General features: G+C 32.9%; 1 protein-coding gene across 8 annotated transcripts in view; it reads left to right on the top strand.

Annotated features, from left to right (window-relative positions):
* The window catches only part of gus (splA/ryanodine receptor domain and SOCS box containing gustavus), a 457580-nt gene extending 438276 nt beyond the window's left edge, over nucleotides 1–19304 (top strand). For 7 of the 8 annotated variants that reach the window (XM_076415445.1, XM_076415398.1, XM_076415415.1 and 4 more), the window contains 3 exons: nucleotides 13829–14309; nucleotides 15160–15568; nucleotides 16521–19304. In XM_076415445.1, coding sequence (XP_076271560.1) covers nucleotides 14010–14309; nucleotides 15160–15568; nucleotides 16521–16660 — 849 coding nt within the window. In that variant the 5' untranslated portion in view covers nucleotides 13829–14009 and the 3' untranslated portion in view covers nucleotides 16661–19304. Of the gene's footprint in view, nucleotides 1–10170; nucleotides 10343–13828; nucleotides 14310–15159; nucleotides 15569–16520 lie in introns of those variants that run through there. The other variant, XM_076415407.1, reaches the window with a different exon arrangement.
* The last annotated feature ends 222 nt before the right edge of the window (nucleotides 19305–19526 follow it).

A 19526-nucleotide genomic window follows, 5' to 3' on the forward strand; every position in this document is an offset into this window, starting at 1 on the left:
CTTGGTTAAAAAATGATCTTACATATTTGGACCCATAATCATCTGGTCTGACATGCAAGAACAAACCTTCCTGTCCGATAGGAGCTTAGAACTATATCATTGTTTAATTTCAAAAACCATTGTTGTCCGAAAGTTAAGTCCTTTGGAAGAGTATTTATATTATTTGGACTTTCAAACCCTGGAAAACAATAATTTTGTACTGTTTTTACCAATTTAAACTAATAATGTTTACCTTAAATATTATAAGCATAACAACAACAAATTGCCGTCTGACAAAAACGACGATGTCCTAAAAAATAATACACACAAAATAGTAAAGAATAATATAAAGTAAAAATAGGATGTAACCTTTTAGGGTAAATGATGTGACTCGGTGAATGGAGGTAAAACGAAATGAAACAGTGGTGTTTACATTATGTAACCGTTATTTATTGGCAATATAAAATTTTTTAAAAAATACAAATAACAAAACGGATGGCAGCGGTGTTACCTGAGACGAGGCTTGGGCAGTCGATGGTGGCACGTCTAAACCAAACGATGGTCGGGTACTGAATCTTTGGAAATACCCTTCAATAACATCCCAGATAAACGTCTCGGGGTTGCCGCCAGCTATTCGTTGTCGGGTTCTAGTTGGCGCTGCTGGCACCCCGCCCGTGTTCAACATCTGGGATTATATTTCTGGGTATTTTGTAGACCCTTATTCCACGATGTAATATTCGACATGCCTCAAGGTCGCTACAACCTAAAATATCCTACAAAATTTCATATTGAAAGAAAAGAAACCTGCGATTTTGTGGCTTGGACTAGAAAAGAGATCTGTTTGTATTCATGGTTTTATATCTGCGACCACCTAGTAAGAATGCCGGAAAATACCGATACATATGGATAGCCTCTCGATATATTAATACAAACTGTTTATTATTTATAATGTGCATTAGACGAGCTATATATTTTTTATAACTTATTAGATGTTTATAAATACCAAGCATGCTAGTTTTGTAATCTGCCATTTCCTATTTATTAAACAACACAGATAAATATATTGCATTATAATCCTCATTAGATATGACTGTTTTGGTTTGCATCAAACACTGGTCATATTTAGTTACATTATCAAAACCCCTGTTTATTTTCTGGAAAATCAGTAATACGACCAGATTAGGTCGGCCTCAAAGACTCGAACTTATCTTCCTGTGATTATTTTACGAAACAATGCTATCGTTTGTTAGATTGTGAACCGAAAGAGCGACGGAGAGAGATACAGAAAATATGTGCTTTATCTATCATTACCTGGTCTATAAACTAGACACGGAACATGAAACAGTGTGTTGACCTCACTTTTTTTACATAGCCGTCTATTTAAATTTGAAGAATTTTTATGTGTGTGTTAACCTTTAAGTTTTTACACTGTCGAATACTGGAGCTTTTTGCGCAGCGAAAAATCAGCTAATGTGGATTTTTATACTTTGTAATCGGCGCGGTTTTGTCAAGTATTTACGTCGATGAAATTTTGCAAGTATTATTAGGACTCTGGCGAAGGTTAAGGGAGAGCAGTAGCCCGTAAAATTACAGGTTTGACTGGTTGCATACGCTATTAGAGGAACAATGTTTCTAAGGTACTTGAATGTTAACAAAATGTTTCATTTTGGATATCTGCGTAGTAATTTAACTTTATTTGTTATGATTCCAAATTGGTGAGTTGAAATTATTTATTTTTGTCATTATAGTTTTTTTTTATATCAGTGTTTATGATAAGCAATCACTTCAATTCCAGACTTCAGCATCATATTAACTTTCGTTAAGACCTTGAATTGATTATCATATACTTGTCCTTTTGATAATTTCTCCAAATTCCACGTGTCCTTCGGGTTGACCATTTCTCACCGACAATAAACTAACGGTTTAAAACATTCTGGCGCTGAAGGAACAGAATAGACCAAATTAAAAATGTTCGTCGTACATGTGTTGTGTGTTGTATATTTAACCGCTTCCGCCGTAGCTATTCATAATGAATGCAAAATGTTTCTTATGCTAAAAACTTCTTGTTTATCGACTGGTTTCGGAGAATACGATTTAATATGTTCGGTCGGTTTACAATGAAACACACACACACCCATTCAGAAAATTCTGCTGTAATGTGTTGAATTTGGTTGCAGGGTTCGGTACTTTTTCGTCATTTCTTAATTTCAATGAACGATTATTTATCTTTAATTAGGCTATTAATAATGATTTCGATTCAATTAATATAGTGTCGTGGATACTTGATAATGACGTAATTCTGACTAGTTATTAATTAATCATTTTAAAATATATATTATTTTTTATAACGCACTAAAGTTATATAATTTAGATACATTTTTAAACCATTGTTTTTTGCAAAATTGTTGTTTTTGAGTAAAATTATCATATTCAAGTTCTAATAAACCGATTTTCTTGAAATTTGCTGTAAGCTGTTCTCAGTTTCTTTTGTCTTATCAGAATACTCTCTTAATTCAGCCTGTGATGTTGAAATTTTGAATATTTCTTTATTTTTCTTTGATTTGGAAAATACATCAGATTTTTTCCTAAATTAAAATTAGATTAGACAAACTTAACCTAAAGTTAGGGGCACTTTATACAAGTTAGTGTGGTTTGGTTTTCTTCTATTTCTCTGCGATTTCCATTTTATTTCGAGGTCACGGTGCAGTTCTTCATTGGTAATTAATCGAAGAACTTTGTAACTAAACGATTATTACTTTAATTATAGTTTTTGGTGCATTAACTAGAACTAAAATAATTTAAATTACGTATTAGTACAACTCATTATAATTATGTTATGAAAAATTAACAATATTTAGTCAAAATGGTTGTACAGATGATGTTATTTCCAGGATTCTTTTAACATATTTGACCCAGTTTACTCCTGTTTGTCTATCTTTTTTTTGTACTTAGAGGAACTATCATAAAAAGCAGTTTTTATTGTTTACGAAATAATTTTGCATTATGCTTGGAAAATAGGAAAAAACACGTTGAATTTTTTACGACCATTAAACAATCAATGTTGCATTGTGCTCCGAGATAAGAGCCGTCACACGGGGCATAATTTTTCGTGTGAAATACCATCTGCCAGCAGAAAAAATACCAACTCGGTGCGCGGCCACGGAGGGTTCCGGACCCCACCATTAAATAAAGATTTTTAACCGACCGAAAGCTCGGCCCCGAAGTTCGTTTGTAATCTTGGAGATAGAACCGGTTTTTGATAGCGAGGCACGTGATGCATCAGCTGTTACAATAATGGGCAAGTAATGCTGCTCTAGGGTGTAGGATTTTTACGCGTCGTGAAATAGAACTGAAATCACTGACATTAATTTTAGACTATGACGTACGAGGAATATGATGAAAACTGAATGATTCGATGAGTTAAACTTGGTGGTGAACCTCGTAGTGTCAGATTATTTTTTTTGTTTCAGTAGCAACCATATGGAAACTTCAATTTTTTCGAGCTTATTTCCACTAAAGACATATAAAATAAGCATTAAAATGCTATAGAATTCATATATACCTTCAATTCGTTCATCCATCTTTCAATATCGTTTAATTGTATTAATAAATTCGAACTACCTTCCAAGAAGAAATAACATTAGGGTCTATTATAAATTTTCTTCATTTCTCATTTCATTTTTTCATGTTTTTTCTCCAAAATATAAGTGCTGACGCGTGTTGAAATATACCAGGTACATTAGTTGGAATGGAAAGTGAATTAATTCAAAATATTGGATATTTGATTTTATATATTTTGTCCAAGTCTCAGATAATTTATGGATGCAATTCGAAAAGAATAGTTTCTTTTTTGAGATAAACCATTCATCCAGGTCTGGACAGTATGGCGGTGGTGACAGTATGGTGCGATACAACTGGTCATCCAAGTGATTTCAACATTTGTTTGACTGGTTCTGGCATGTTTTTTGATCAATACAGAGTTCAAATTGATCATTTTTTAACTGCGATCAATATTAACCGTTTCTCCAGGTTTCAATAGTTCATAATATATAGTTTATTATTATGCACGTTTGACTGGATTACGCGAAGTACAACAAAGGAACATTTCAGTATATTCCTCTTATTTCTGCCCATATTGCTTTCATTTTCTCTAAATGGATTATTTTTCGTTCATCTGACCACTTCTCCAGGTTTCCTAGGGGTTTTTAGTCCACCAGTCGCAAGTTTTTGTCTAAAAACCCTTCTATGCTATATTTTGTGTGTTATTTTGGCTCCTTTCGGTTCCTCCTTAATTTCAGAGATCCATTTCATTGTTTCAACCGTGTCCTGACTGCGAGCTTAATTGAATTCCACCGCTGACCGCTTGTCTGGTCAATATATTTGGTTCCATTGTATTAATATGCTCATAAATCTCTAGCTTGCATTTTTTAAATCCGAATATATATTGCTAAACTTTTCCACTTTCTTAATTTGTCTTTACCCTGTATAATCCTTCTTCAGTATGTTTTAGGCCTAAAATGTTTATAATAATTTGTGTTTCTTTGTCTTGGATTTCCGCAATGTCCCTCATTTGTTCAAAATGTAAGCTTTAGGTCCGTAAAGGCACTCCGGCTTGATCTCACTTGTAATTACTCAGTTTTGTGTATTTAGAGATACATTTTCTGTTGTAGATGTCTTTTGTAAGTCTAAAAACTTGGAAAACCTACATTTTCTGTTGTTTCTTTTATAATCTCTATTTGTTCTTTAAAAGCCAAACAGTTTATCGTAATTTTCCAGCCCCAGGTTTTTGTTTTAGTTAAGATTTTTAATATTAGTTGAAGATATAGAATACGAAATAACAACAACTATTTTGAACAAGCCTCTGTAGCACTATATTTGTCTTGTTAATGAAATAATTCAATTATGTTTAAGCCATTGTTAACTTTTTATGAAACCTAACAGCAATTTCAATATAATTTTCTTTTAATGGACCGAGAAACCATGTCCTTGTCGTGTGATATCGTAATATCAGATTAATATTCTGAGAAATATGCGACCCCCAAGTTACGGTGTGCAGAAAAAATGCCATACTTTTTCCTAGACTCGATATTACCCGAAAAAAAAATCGAATATACTAAATTCCTTCGGTAATGGAAACAATATCGGATCTTATTAATTTAGTTATGCCTTTTACTGTAAACATTCAAGGTGGTACTAATTTTGGCGTGGTTTTGTAATTTTTAGAAAGTATCTCCTATGAATAATCATAATTATTCGTTGCATTATCGGTAATTGTGGTTTCTTTTCATTGTGTGTAACACTCATTCGACAGAGTACGCTTGCTTTCTACAATGAAAAAACGCTATAAATAATAAGCCTTGTCTGGTAACTTATGGATTGCTGTAAGATACCCTGGGCGCTGTTGCTGCTACTATCGGGCCGCACCCGTAGTATTATTACTTAATATATTAATCAGATATTATTTCAGTTATTCGATCACATTCGCATTGTTTGGATAAGAATTGTTACGCTAATATGCATAAAATGGTGTTATAATAATGATTAGGAAACATTAAATTGGCTATTGAATTGTCAATGGTAATATTCCTATTGACGCATTCGCCTTTTAATTGTATTCCACCTCCTCCGCCATTTATTTGCAAAAATTTAACAATAAGTTAAAAAATTTAATGTAGATGATTATAAAATATTATTTGTTCAAAGTAAAACGTGCTGTCTTCGACAAATCAAGGTGAATAGAATGAGGAGATATAGAACATGTCGAAGCAATATTCTTATTATAAGGCAGTAACTAAGTTTTTGGATCTTTAAACATATATAAAGCTTTTTTCATAAGGCCAATAATATAATTTTGAACGGTAACATCTGGTTTGAAATGCGAGAAACAGTCATGTCCATAAGTAGGAGCTCGTAAGAGATTCCTTTTAAGTTTCAACTAAATCAGGATCCTTTTGAAAAGAATGTTCTCTGTTTGAACCTTCACACCATTGAATGCAAAATTTTTGTTTGTTCTATGAACAGTATGGTCCCATAACACTATTGTATTCATCAAGCTTCACGGATTGTTGACTTTTTCTGGTGCCACAGTGTTTTTATAGTGTCTTTTCTAGTGATACAATACCTGTTAATCGGGTTACTAGCACTAATATTAATCAAATCATATTATAATATATTGATCAGCGCATTCACCATTTTATAGTATTTTTTTTATAAAAATTTGGCTGTTTTAAAAATAGAATTATGAATATTTTTATGGCAAACCGTAATATAAACTAGTTTCAAAATGTTTATAGTGTCTTTTCTAGTGATACAGTGCCTGTTAATCAGCTTACTAACATGAATATTAATCAAATCATATTATAACAATATACTGAACAGAGCATTCACCATTTTATAGTATTCTTAATAAAAATTTGGCTGTATTAAAAATAGAATTATGAATATTTTTATGGCTAAGAATCATATCAGCCAACAAACCATAATATAAACTAGTTTCAAAATGTTTATAGTGTCTTTTCTAGTGATACAGTGCCTGCTAATCAGCTTACTAACATTAATATTAATCAAATCATATTATAACAATGTACTGAACAGAGCATTCACCATTTTATAGTATTCTTAATAAAAATGTGGCGTTATTAAAAATAGAATTATGAATATTTTTATGGCAAAGAAATATCAGTCAACAAACCGTAGTGTAAACTAGTTTCAAAACAAAAATCGACTGGCTTTGATCGCGACTGTTTATGGCAACCTTGCCCGCTGTCGAAAACCTCTGTGAAACTTTTTCAAAAGTTTTTTTTTTGCTTTACAGTCCGACTGCGTAGTTGCAAAACACAATCAGAATATATTAAAGTGGAGGACGAACGTGGCATTTCCCAACTTTTTACATAAAACGCGGACCGTCTTGCGCTAACGCTCGAAATGTCGAAATTTTCCTTAGAACAATTAGTTTTGATGAGTTGTCGATTCTGCGACCGTTTCTTTGTATTATGCGCGGAGTGGAAAATGCAAAGGGCAGAAAGACGCGGAAAAAAAAACGGACAGTCGCTTTATGTATCGATGCAGGTGTCGTAATTGCTGACTGTGTCGTAAAATGTTTAGAGTTTTCAGGGTTTTTTTTTTCGAAACTAAAATAGGTAAATATCAAGGCTAATTACATTAAACGCACCTATTTTATACACGATATAATTTAACATTGATAATTATTAATTTGTTATGCCGATACGTTTAACATTGGACCGGTTTTTTATTGATTTGGAATTCGGTCACCTATAGAAAATGAAACCCTCATTTTCATATGAAAAATTACGAAGCAAAATCCATTCGGTGCTATATGCTCCTGGAACTTGATCATATTTGAGCACAAGTTAACATTGCCTTAATTAACCATGGAAAGAATGATATCATGATATACTATATAAGAATACATCCAAAATTGAAAGTACTATATTACCTCAAAGCAGTTGCATATCATAAACTCCTCTCGTACTCTACATAAGTACTGTATCATAACGTACTCTAGACAGATGTTTCATTAGCCTGATAATATAATTTTAAATGGAAATATACTAAAAATTTTATCGTTTGACATTAAATATAATTTTTAAATCATACAATCATCATTCGATAACAATTAAATGTTTTTCATTTTTTTTATATTTTAAAGTCTCCTTTTTACCAACTATGGGTTTATCTGGACTGGACCTACTGTTAACTGTGGGCTTCGAACCACTCGCCTTAGAGACCATCCCAGAAGTTAGCCGGTCTTACCCAGCGTGGTTACTGACGTGACTGGGATGGTTACTCCTTGTCGAATTTTCCACTGTTGCCTATACAGTTACAATTACAATCTCAAACATAAAGTAGATCCATGCATTCTAGTATATAAAGAATATAAATAAATAGCACTTTATTTTTGATATTGATATCCAAAACAACCTCTTATACACCAACAGAGAAATTCAGACTTATTAAATGAAAAATATCGGACGCGTTCCTGTTAACCAACCATATATGAAAGTTTTTAAGCCAAGAACAAGCACATTTCTGAAAGGAACATTGTAAAATATTCTCTAAAAGGAAAACTTGTCGATTGGAAGATTACAAAAAAGAAATTAATTAGTTTCAAGCTTCAGATGGTGTCAAATCCACATGTTGGATTTAATGTGAGTTTTGACATGATGCTATTACAGTGCTTCTTCATTCATCCATTCAGTATCCTAACCACTGTTACACGATTTAGATTCGGACCGTGTCAAGGTGTCATACCAGTCGCCAGGCAATCCATATTTCACACATTTAGTTGGGGAACTGTGTTATCAGACGTTTTGGACGTTCATTGGACAGCATGCAGCTGCCACTTGATATCGTGGGTATATTTTATGGGGTTATATGGTGTTGTTTGAATGATCCACAAACATTTGATGGACACAGGAAGAATATAAGTGAATATATTCACCTTTAGTTGTTTCCACTCTCATCACCCTGTCTTGGAAATTGTCAGCATTGAATCATAATCCCATATTCAGAAAGTTTCATTCACGTTAATAGCTAAGATATTAATTTCCAATCTATCCAACATTTGTTCATGATTGAATGTGTTATTAACTATTCTTGTTTCCACCATAAAGAACAAATATATCTGCAATGAATTATCAATATATGTTATGACTAATAAAACCTAATCAATAGTTATTTCAATATTTAGCTTCTTCTATCATCTTTTGTTGTTTTATTTTTATTACATATTTTATCTTACTCTTCTTACGTCTTTTATTATCATCTTGGTATGAGTGACGATTAGGTATAATGGTCTCATTCTGAAATATCGATGTCTCATTTAAATACACAAATTGAAATAATACGTCTTCCTTGATTTTATTTGCTTTTACAAACTATATTCTTTTAAGATCAATGTCGAAAAATTCCATTAGACCTCTTCCTGGGCTATCTTTATCCCAAATCCTGTATTACCCAATGGTGTATGAAAGGATGCTTTACATCCCTCAAAGAGCTGCATATCTCTTCATAGCTTTCTATGGATATTTGTATTGAAACTACTACTTAGTGTTTTTATACACTTTATATATTTGATCCCTGATAGAGCTAACATCAAGCTGATCTTGATTCATCGCTCACTTCGTGTGAGGTTTATGTTTTTCAGGATTATGTTTTTTAATTTTTTTTTTGAGATATTTGTTCGTCAATACTAATGTTCAGTGCATGCTAAAATATTTTCAATAAAAAACCGCAAGAAATTAATACTTAACAGTAATAATTCTTATCTCTAACGAATTTTACTGGCTAGAGGGAGCCTCCATTATTTCCCTCCTATTCAAAGTAACTAACTGATTACAAACGCAATCGGTGGCTTCGGCATTTTCGATCAGAGTAATATTGATCAACGATTTAAAATTTATCAAAATGCAAAGCGTTAAAACGACGATTGCTAGTTTATAACCTGTAGTCATAATTATTATTTTGAAAAATGTTGGCGTTTCTCAACTGAGTTTTTCAGGCTGGTTCGGTTATATGTTCGAACTTATTGGACGCTTTTTAACTAGAATAAAAAGAGAAGGAAAGCATTGTCTGATTCTAAAACGAATTTAGAAAATGCGACTAACAATACATTAAACCGTCTTGATAATGTGAGTTCGCTGTTATTTTGAATAAACTATATACTTCTTCGTACGCGAGCTGTCTTCGCAGAAAACGTAGATAATAAATAAATAAGACCGAGAATACTGAAGAGGATGGAGTTAAAAAAGCGACGCTATATAAAATTTGAGCAGGTATTTCCGACGAACGAGACCGAACTCGGTCGGACGTTACTACGATTTTTTACCTGCTTCTTCTCTTCTCTCTCATGACAAAAGCGTTCTTTGACCGGCGGAGCGACATCACGCTCGGCCCGACCAACAACTGAAGGAAACGACGTCATTTTTTTCTGAAATTCCTTCACAAAGAACGACCGAGAGAGCGGCCTGACTTTCAAGGATACCCGTCCAGGTGTCAATGGCACTTGGTAAGGATGACGCGGCTGTACCAACTGTTTGTCGAAATAAAAAAAGAACACATTTATTGCTTTCAACGGACGACGAACGTTCGATCCGTTTAGTAGTTGGTCGGTTAGGTTTAGAACGACCACACGATGAGGTGTGTGCGTGCGTATGTATGATGGCAGAGAAAATGCAGGAAATTGTTTGTTTATGCGGGACGCGGCCGGTATACGACACATGTTTGCGAATCGACGATTGAGCCTCTCGTATAACTGGGCATTCGATCGCTTGATGCTTGAATACGAATTTAATGACGATAATGTTTGTGTTGGTATGAAATTATCGCATCCCCAACACCATATGTAAGACATTGATACTATTATACGTTAACTCTGCTCGCATTCACCATTCCATAACAGATCTGGCGTCCCCACCATTTTAACACAAACATTATTTAATAAACCCACTGATATAAATTAACTAACGAACTAGACAACAGAAACTTTAATATTGCACTAGGTGTGCTAACGGTAACGTTACTTCTATCATACCGTTTTACTTTTGAATATTAATTTAATAACGATTATGTTTGTGTTTGTATAAAATTATCGCATCCCCAACATCATATGTAAGACATATTGATACTGATACTGATTATTACATGCTCAGAATTTTCCCAATATCTATAACATCTCCCTTTCACGGCAACTCGTAGCACTCGAAGCATCCACCATTTCAGAACATATTTGGCTCCACCACCATTTTAACACAAACATTATTTAATAAACTTATATAATATGATATAAATTAACCAACACGCTAGACAACCGAAATTTTAATATTTCAGTAGGTGTGGCAATGGCAACGTTACCTCTACCATACCATTTTACATTTGTTTTACGCGTGATAAGAATAGAGATACACATAAGTCAAGCTAATATGTATTGTGATTATAAATGGCGCATTAAAAATAGAAACAGCTATTAAAACATCGTTGGTGAACGCGTGGCTTTGGTTCTCGTTAATTAGTCAGATAGTTCAAAACAATTTTCAACAAAACCTTAAATATTAAGGGGTTTGAAAACATGTTCTTTGTTTATACAAACATAATAAAACTCTCAATATTCATTCTTGTGAAGTTGCAGCCAGCAAGTGCTCATACGGAGACAGGTGTTGGTGATTCAACAAAATATAACTTTTCAGCTAAACGGTAGTAGAATTGCTAGGTTAGGTCTAAACCTGAAGATTTTGCCATCTGGGACTTATTGAGCTACAGGGAACTGAACATGTAGTAGTGTATATTTAATATTTAATTGGCTAATTGAGCGAATGCGTATTTACATAAAACCAATAATATCTCAATTTAGTTCGGTTATATGTGACGTTTTCATTGTTTATATGTTTGTATATCTTGTACACATATTTTTAATAACCACTAGGAACTAAGATATTAACATTGACATGTACAAAATTAACAAACCCTATTTTTATTCATAGTTTAATTTTAGTTATGTTTTCAAATTAATTTTGCTCCAGTAATATGTAGTATACTAACGGATACTTACTGGGACTAATATACATTCATAAACCCAATTTGTCGTCTCAGTTTCGCTATAATTTGTTCATTTCTTCGATTACCAATTAAAGAACTGCTGTTTTATTTTTTTTTCTGATTTTCACGACCATTTATATGAAATTGACAAGTGAGTGAAAACAACCATATAATTAGTAAATAACAAACATGTAATGGGCATGCGCAGGAAGAACCATCCTAAAAAGACGTTTGTTAATAATCGTTTTCTTCTTATGTATCATTAAAAAAAACACGAGTTTTTCTTTGACGTATCGATAGAGGTAACAATACCCATTTATTTTCCGCGTAATTCTTACTTACGCTCGCGTCGGATTACACTGGACAGTACCTGGTAAGATAATCTGCGTTTCGATGGAAATATGCAGATTAACTGATACGTCGAATGACCGTGACCTTGACTCAACTTGACTGCTGGGAAGTGAGAGCTGCTGAAGCCCGATCGAATCCTTTCACTTCTTCTGTTATATATCGGACTTTTTCCAAGCGTTTTAGATTTTTTTCTACTCACCTCTCTTACATAACCCGAATTACAATTTCGATTCCGAACGTTGAAATCGGTTTCTGTTGATGTCAGCATTGTTTTAACCGTTTTTTTTTTCTAAAATTTTCTTAATCATCGAATGAAGTATCGAAAAAAAAACTAGTAAATTACCAATATATAATGAATCATCGTCGACTATGTACTATTCAGGAAAACGTTTACTACCTGCACCAAATGACGTAGTGCTTCGTGGTAAATGATGCTGCGGGGAGATGTGAATGGTTGAGAAAAAACAACCAATTATCGAGAATTATTGTAATGACATTTCCTGGTCGTGTAACCAATCACGGTTCTTCGAATTTGGTTTCTTATCGTGGAAGACGTTGACTCATGGAGATTTGGTTTTGCGTTTTAACGTTGCGAGGACGAAAATTATTGGAAATATTATATTTTGATTTTTTGCCAAAGGATGGAAAAGGTCAACAAAACTGGTAGATTGCTGATGATATATTGCGACAAATAATGTACACACTAAATGACGTCTTGTTTTGTGAATTGAATCTAAATTTATTGTTTTATCAATTTGATATCAATATTTGAACAAAATTTATTTTACATTAAAAAAAATGAACAATGGCTGGTTTTGACATGACGGGTTGCCCTACCATTGTATATAATAACGTATCCTAGTTTTTTTTTTGATAAATATAATTTATACTTTTACACAAAAGTTAAATATAGGAAAATGGAAACATATTATTCCAATTATGGAATAAAATCGAAACATATAATGCACGGGATTAAACTGATTTTAACTAATTACCGAACCCAATGTTGAATGTCAAATGCGTTAGATGACATCTGGTTTGTCACTTGTCACAGTCGACGGATTTAACTAAATGATAGTTTGGTGTGTTTTTTTTTTGAGAAACTGGTGTAAATATCGTTAGTGGTAATTAAATTAACAATTACAAACATATATATAAATACAGAAGGCAAAATAAACAAAATTTGGATTGTAAGACTGGCGGTGAAAGCTTCAAAGAACAGCGAAAATTGTCAGCGTGTGCCGAAGTCGCAAGTATGTATTTTGAAGGTTAAAGCATATATTTCAGAATCAGTTTTTTCTTATCTTATTGTTGATGTATGACTTTTCCCAAAGAACCCTATAATAGGGGTGTTGGCCACCGAAAAATATCGATATTACGATATATCGATATTTTAAAAAATCGGGCAAAAATATAGATATCGGTATTTTTTCTGCATTCCTACCCTAGGGGTGTTGGCCACCCAAAAAATATCATAAAATTTTACAAAAAAAATATCGATATTTTTAAGAAAAAATAAAAATAGTGACTTATTAACATAATAAAATATATTTTTCTTTTAACTTTTAAACCTTAAGTACTTTAGTTAGTATTTAACTATTATTAACTTAATTATTACCTTAGGTACTTAGTTATTGAGCACCTTAGTACTTAATATCCTTAAGTACCAAAATTCCTTAAACCTGTAAAATTAAGTACCTATTTTAGAGATTTATTAATAACTATTTAATTTGTTTCGAAAAAGTATCGATATAGGGCAAAAAAATATCGATATTTTTTTCAGAAAATATCGATATCGATATGTTTTCTGCATCGCTACCGTATATAATTATGAAATTCTGGTTGAAATATTAAAATGGTGTCGAGTTTTTAAACTTACTGTGTTTAGTCAGCAAGTATTGTAAGTCAGTGGACGATGGTAATGAAATTATATATTTTGTTGCAGGTTCAAAACCAGTATAAGGACCAGTGGAGTGAGGAACGTGGGCTGTAGTGGCGGCGGTGGCCAGCAGGCGGCCGGCGTCGTCCGAGGCGCCGCTGACGTGCGGCGTGCGTACAAGGCGTCCGTGGTGCCTGCTTGTGGCGGTGCAAAAGCAGGAACGCGCGGCCGTCGTGGCGCGCGGGGAATGAGCATGGGCCAGAAGGTCAGCGGCGGAGTTAAGGCGGTCAACGGCAGAGACGCTGCTGCCGCCCCTTACAAGCCCGTTATCCCTAGGGAATTAGCGCAGGATTTCGCCAAACCAGCCAGATTGGACATGCTTCTCGACATGCCGCCTGCGTTACGAGAAACGCAGCTCAAGTATAGTTGGAACCAAGACGACCGCTCTCTTAACATTTTTGTCAAGGAAGACGACAAACTCACATTTCATAGACATCCCGTGGCACAGAGCACAGATTGTATAAGGGGAAAAGTTGGATTCACTAAGGTAATTGTTTTTATTCATCTGACATTCGCATTGTTTAAAAAATACAATGGCTAACGGACCGTTTTAACGGCATCCTTTGACGCAATTGTTTTAATGATAAATATACCTGAAAATTTCAATAAATTTATAGTACGCTTGATCTCCATTAAGTACAAATAAAATTACATTGAAAAAAAAATATTTTATTACAATTAAAAGTTTTGGGGTTTAGTTTTTCGTATCTGTCCTTTTATATAAATAATCTTAGATAATATCAATAATAACACTTTCTTCTTAGTAACATTTTGATAACTATAGTTGATAGGTAATTGAAGCCCTGTTATTATCTATAAATACTTATTTTCACACACATTATAGTACAAAGATTTCTGGGGATTCCTAGAGCCAATACAAAAACGGTCATAGTGGACTGATAAAATCAACAAACAGTAATGAAAATAAATTCCAGGTTTTTTTAACTCCAGAAAAAACGAACCTCGATATATTAAACACTTTTTTGTTCGTATGAAATTTGAATTACTTCTAAGTATATATCCTCCGAGTCCCCAGATATCCTGTCTTCTGAAACTTCACTTATCCTGTCTTCTTAAACTTTAGGATTATTTACTCAGGAAAGTCAGGATTATTTACTTCATTATTATTCAACTAATATCAATTAGCCTCTCTCTCTATTGGATCAAAATCAAATGAACTAGAAATTTTTGTTCTTCATTAAACTACTACCAATAATCCTGTAAAGGAAAATTGAAACGTTAGCTATAAAATCATATATATACATATATATATATATATATATATATAATTATGGCAAAAAAATAATTATATCAATTAATGTATGATTTCTTTTTAGGGTATGCACTGTTGGGAAGTATGTTGGTCAACGCGACAACGTGGAACACACGCGGTGGTCGGTGTAGCAACTGCGGAAGCACCTCTTCATTCCGTCGGATATCAGAGTCTCGTGGGTAGCACAGACAACTCGTGGGGATGGGACTTAGGACGCAACAAACTTTATCACGATTCGAAGAATCAATCGGGCGTGCTTTACCCCGCTCTTCTCAAACCAGACGAGACTTTCATTGTTCCCGACAAGTTCTTAGTGGTACTGGACATGGACGAGGGTACCTTAAGTTTCGTGGTCGATGGTCAGTACCTAGGAGTAGCCTTTAGAGGATTAAAGGGCCTGAAACTCTATCCCATTGTTAGTGCGGTCTGGGGACATTGCGAAATTACAATGCGGTATATTGGAGGTCTTGATCGTAAGTATTCTATTCTGACTTATTTTGAAATTAAAATAATATTCCTCCAAGTAGTTTTGGACTTCAATCTGACAATATTGGAAATAATTTTTTAAAGATCCTCTCCATTATATTAAAAATATCCTGTTTTCTGCATTTATTGTCACAAATTCCTAATGACACATCTAGAATCCTTAAATTCCATGCACCTTCGCCACTTACTGTCACACCAAGTTATTTTTGTCTTAACTTTAATACTAGATATGAAATGATATTTTGAAACAATTGAATGACCCTATTCCATTGTTTTAATTTTATTCTCTTTAATTAAACTATTAAATTAACATAATATAAAATCATTACAACAGTAATACAATACAAAATCTCCAGTCTCAATGTAATAAAATTATTTTACAATAGAAAGCTGTTCCATTATTTTAAAAATATTCAATGTCTATATTATCTTGTATCAACTAACCTTGTATCAAGTACGTATTATCGACCAAATATTAAAATATTTGAGTCGTTGGATAATAAATTAGCGCCTTTAACTTAATTGATATCCATCATCCATTGTTTCAACGTAATTCCTTTTAAATGAACCTTCTGAACTAACAAATATTCTCTAAAGGTTCAAGAAACTTGACTTTAGATACTACTACATTACATTGGCTACCTTGGGATTTTCTCATGTATATAAAACTTCATACAGTAGCCTATTTATTTATTTTCTTCCTTTTCGGTATATATTCTTGTGGTAAATAACATTCTTCTTTTTCATGATTTTTCCCTGCGCATTCGCCATTTCGAAATTATAATTTAGTAATTGATTCTATTAATAATATGTATTTCCTTTTCACTTTAAGTAATTAAATATGAAGTGGTGTTATTAAATACTTGGCTTAATTTTAAAGTGATAGATGACATGGATGTTTGTGTTTTAAGTGTACTAAAAGTTTTTTTTTTGTTTTAGCTGAACCACTTCCCCTAATGGACCTCTGTCGCCGAGTAATTAGACAAAAACTAGGAAAAGCCCACTTAGAAGAAAAAGTAATGGGACTGCAACTACCCCAAGCACTCCAGACTTACCTATTGTACAAAGATAGAAGATAATGTTACTCAATAGCCGAACCACCGTCTTCCGCGTCTCCATTTGTTCCATTTCTTAAAGGCATCCAAATGATATGAGACCCTTCGACGGAGACTATTTTGATTTGGACCGCGAAAAGCGAACTGATTTTTCCGATTTGTATACTTTTCGTGGTTATAGACTGTAACGAACCAAAAAGTTTATTTTACCGTAACTTTTCTTTAAAAAAAAACAAACAAAACCCTAGTAGTAGAGCATAATTGACGGAACAGTTTTCTAATTCCGAGCTCTGTGATGTGTTTTTTCCTTTTTCGAAAAATGAATCTCCGCAGACTGTAAGCGTGCAAAACCATCGTGAAATGAACTTAAAATGGTGTTTTTTTTCTATTGATCTCGAAAGGAAAAAGTTTTCGCCATACTGTAATTGATTACGAAAAAATGTTGAGGTGAAAATTTTTTTGTGTTGTAAATATTGAGAACTTCTGAGTCTTCTGAAAACCTTTAAGCACGTTGGCTTCCTGATTATAGCTTTATCTAATAATTTTAAATACTATTCGAAAAAAGATAAACCGATATTGTGAATTGTAAAGTGCCCGAGCAAGACCAAACTGTTTTTTTTTTAACTACAGATATCCACTTTTCATTCGAAGGAGAAATCTGTTTGTTTATTGACATAATCGTAAGTAGTTATTTGGCGATGATATCGTCCTAATTATTGTTTTTGAATTTCTTCCTGGCAGCTGTAATATTCTACTTTAGGTTATGTTGTGCTGAGCAGGAATTTTATATATACTTTCGTTATAATTAATTTTTGTTTTACTGTTTTTTCTTTGTAAATATATTTTTGTTTCGCCGTGCTCGGTCTCGGAAAAAGAAAATTATATTTAATGTTGACAGCAATCTCGCACCGAGGTATCAAGTAAATTGAAAAAAAAACAACGTAAAACGAGAAAACATTTGCCTGCTGCCTGCTATTACGTTACTGTTGTTCGCATTAGTATAAAGACCTTGCCTAAAATTAATCTGCTCGATCATTTTAGTTTCGTTAAAGCTAAAGTGTGATATTGTTTTAACCAAAACCGGTGAATTACTTAGCGAAGGCACTTTACTTGTATCCTTTAAAATGTGGCTCTTTGGATGCGAAAACTTTGCTGATAATAGGGCTTTAGTTTGTACATGACGCGATTACTTTACTTAATAGTAAATACGGGTGAATTTAGACTTATTACGGATTATTTTTGATCGGAAATAGTTCCATCATTTAGTTTTTAGATAAATTTCAGTCCATTCGTTGATCCACTGTAAATGGTCCCGTTTTCGATATATATATTCGAACCCATTGAACTTGTAGATATAGTATATATTTAAGTTGCGAGTCTGTATATACATTAAAGTTGTTAATTTCCATTTTGTACCAATAAAACGATGTTGTTTCATTTTTTTACTTGACCAAAACTAAATAATGGCGGGTATTAACTATGATATTAATGGACCATTTTAGACGTTAAGTTTATGTAAGATTTTGTTTCGGGATAGTCACTGGAGGACGCGCTGATATCCGGACGGCCACCTTTTAATGGATATCATTTCGTAAAGGAAATTAGACTTATTTTTGTAAATATTGATTCGTAGATAAGTGCCAGTTACACGCATAATTTATATGTAATTAATAAATGTATGTCTATGACTGTACCCGTTCAGGACATGAGATTATACACTTATATGAATTATCGAACGAGAAGAGAGAAAAGCAAAGTGATTAATTTAAGGAACCCTTTTTTTGTAGGAAAAAGAAAACTTTAAAAAAATGTATCTATGATAGTTATGTAATACTTGTCCATATGATGGCGGGCGATTTGTGTCGACGAGTGTTTAAAAAATAAATGTGGTTTGTGTTTAGGTTTTAGACTATTTTCGTATTAAATTGAATTTTGAAAAAAAAAGAGAACCCGATAATATACATAATTCTTTTCGATCATTTTGGAAAATTCTCTATAACGAAACAGATAAATTTCTATTTTGCTATTCTCCTTAACTTTAGATTAAAAGATGATTTTGATGCGATACGAACATATACTTTAGGCACTTTGTTTTTGTTTTCATGTACAAATTAGTAAAATGTATGAAACTGTGTCAAAGTCATTTTTCAATGCAACATAAAGAAATAGTCTGAAGATTCGTAGATTTAATATTGTTTTGCAGAAAAATCCCATTCAATGTGCTCGACACGCCTCTTTTTTTTTTCTAAATATGTAATCAATGATTTTTGTTATATCACGCTTCATCATACAATAAATTACTTAGAAAACTTACAAAAGTATTTTAGCTAAACGAAGAAAACATTCCCGATATCACTTTACTTTATACGAATGGTGATAATTTTTCGAATAAAATGAAACATCTTTAGGTACCGTTACCGAAATGTTTGGCGTGTCCAGCGCACATCTACTGTGTTCAATTTTATAATTACTTACATTTTTAACGAATTTTCGTAGAGCGAAAAGTATTGGAATAAACAAAAATATATATTGCAATTCTGTAGCACCTGGGTGAAATATTATAAGTAGAATGTTTTAATTATTGTATTTACGTTTGCTGTGAAAGCCCAGGTATATTTTTAAGTTATCGATGTATGATTACAATTAAAATAAATTAATGTAAGAAATATTTTTCAATTGTTTTATTTTATTTTAAGTATTTACAACCAAGTACTCATATTTTAGTTGCCTAGATTACCAACTAGTTTTACATTAGGGAGAGTACTGTTTTTTTTTTCAATTAGTATCTTGATAAGTCGCCCTGAGTAATGTTCAAGGGTTAGAATAGTTTTAGATTATTCCTTATCGATTAAAACACTTGTATGGTTACTGTGGCTACTAGGTGTATGCT

The sequence above is a fragment of the Rhynchophorus ferrugineus genome, unplaced genomic scaffold, assembly GCF_030347505.1.
Source record: "Rhynchophorus ferrugineus isolate W39M unplaced genomic scaffold, kcgeb_rfMv2 rfM1, whole genome shotgun sequence".
Classification (NCBI taxonomy): Eukaryota; Metazoa; Arthropoda; class Insecta; order Coleoptera; family Curculionidae; genus Rhynchophorus; species Rhynchophorus ferrugineus.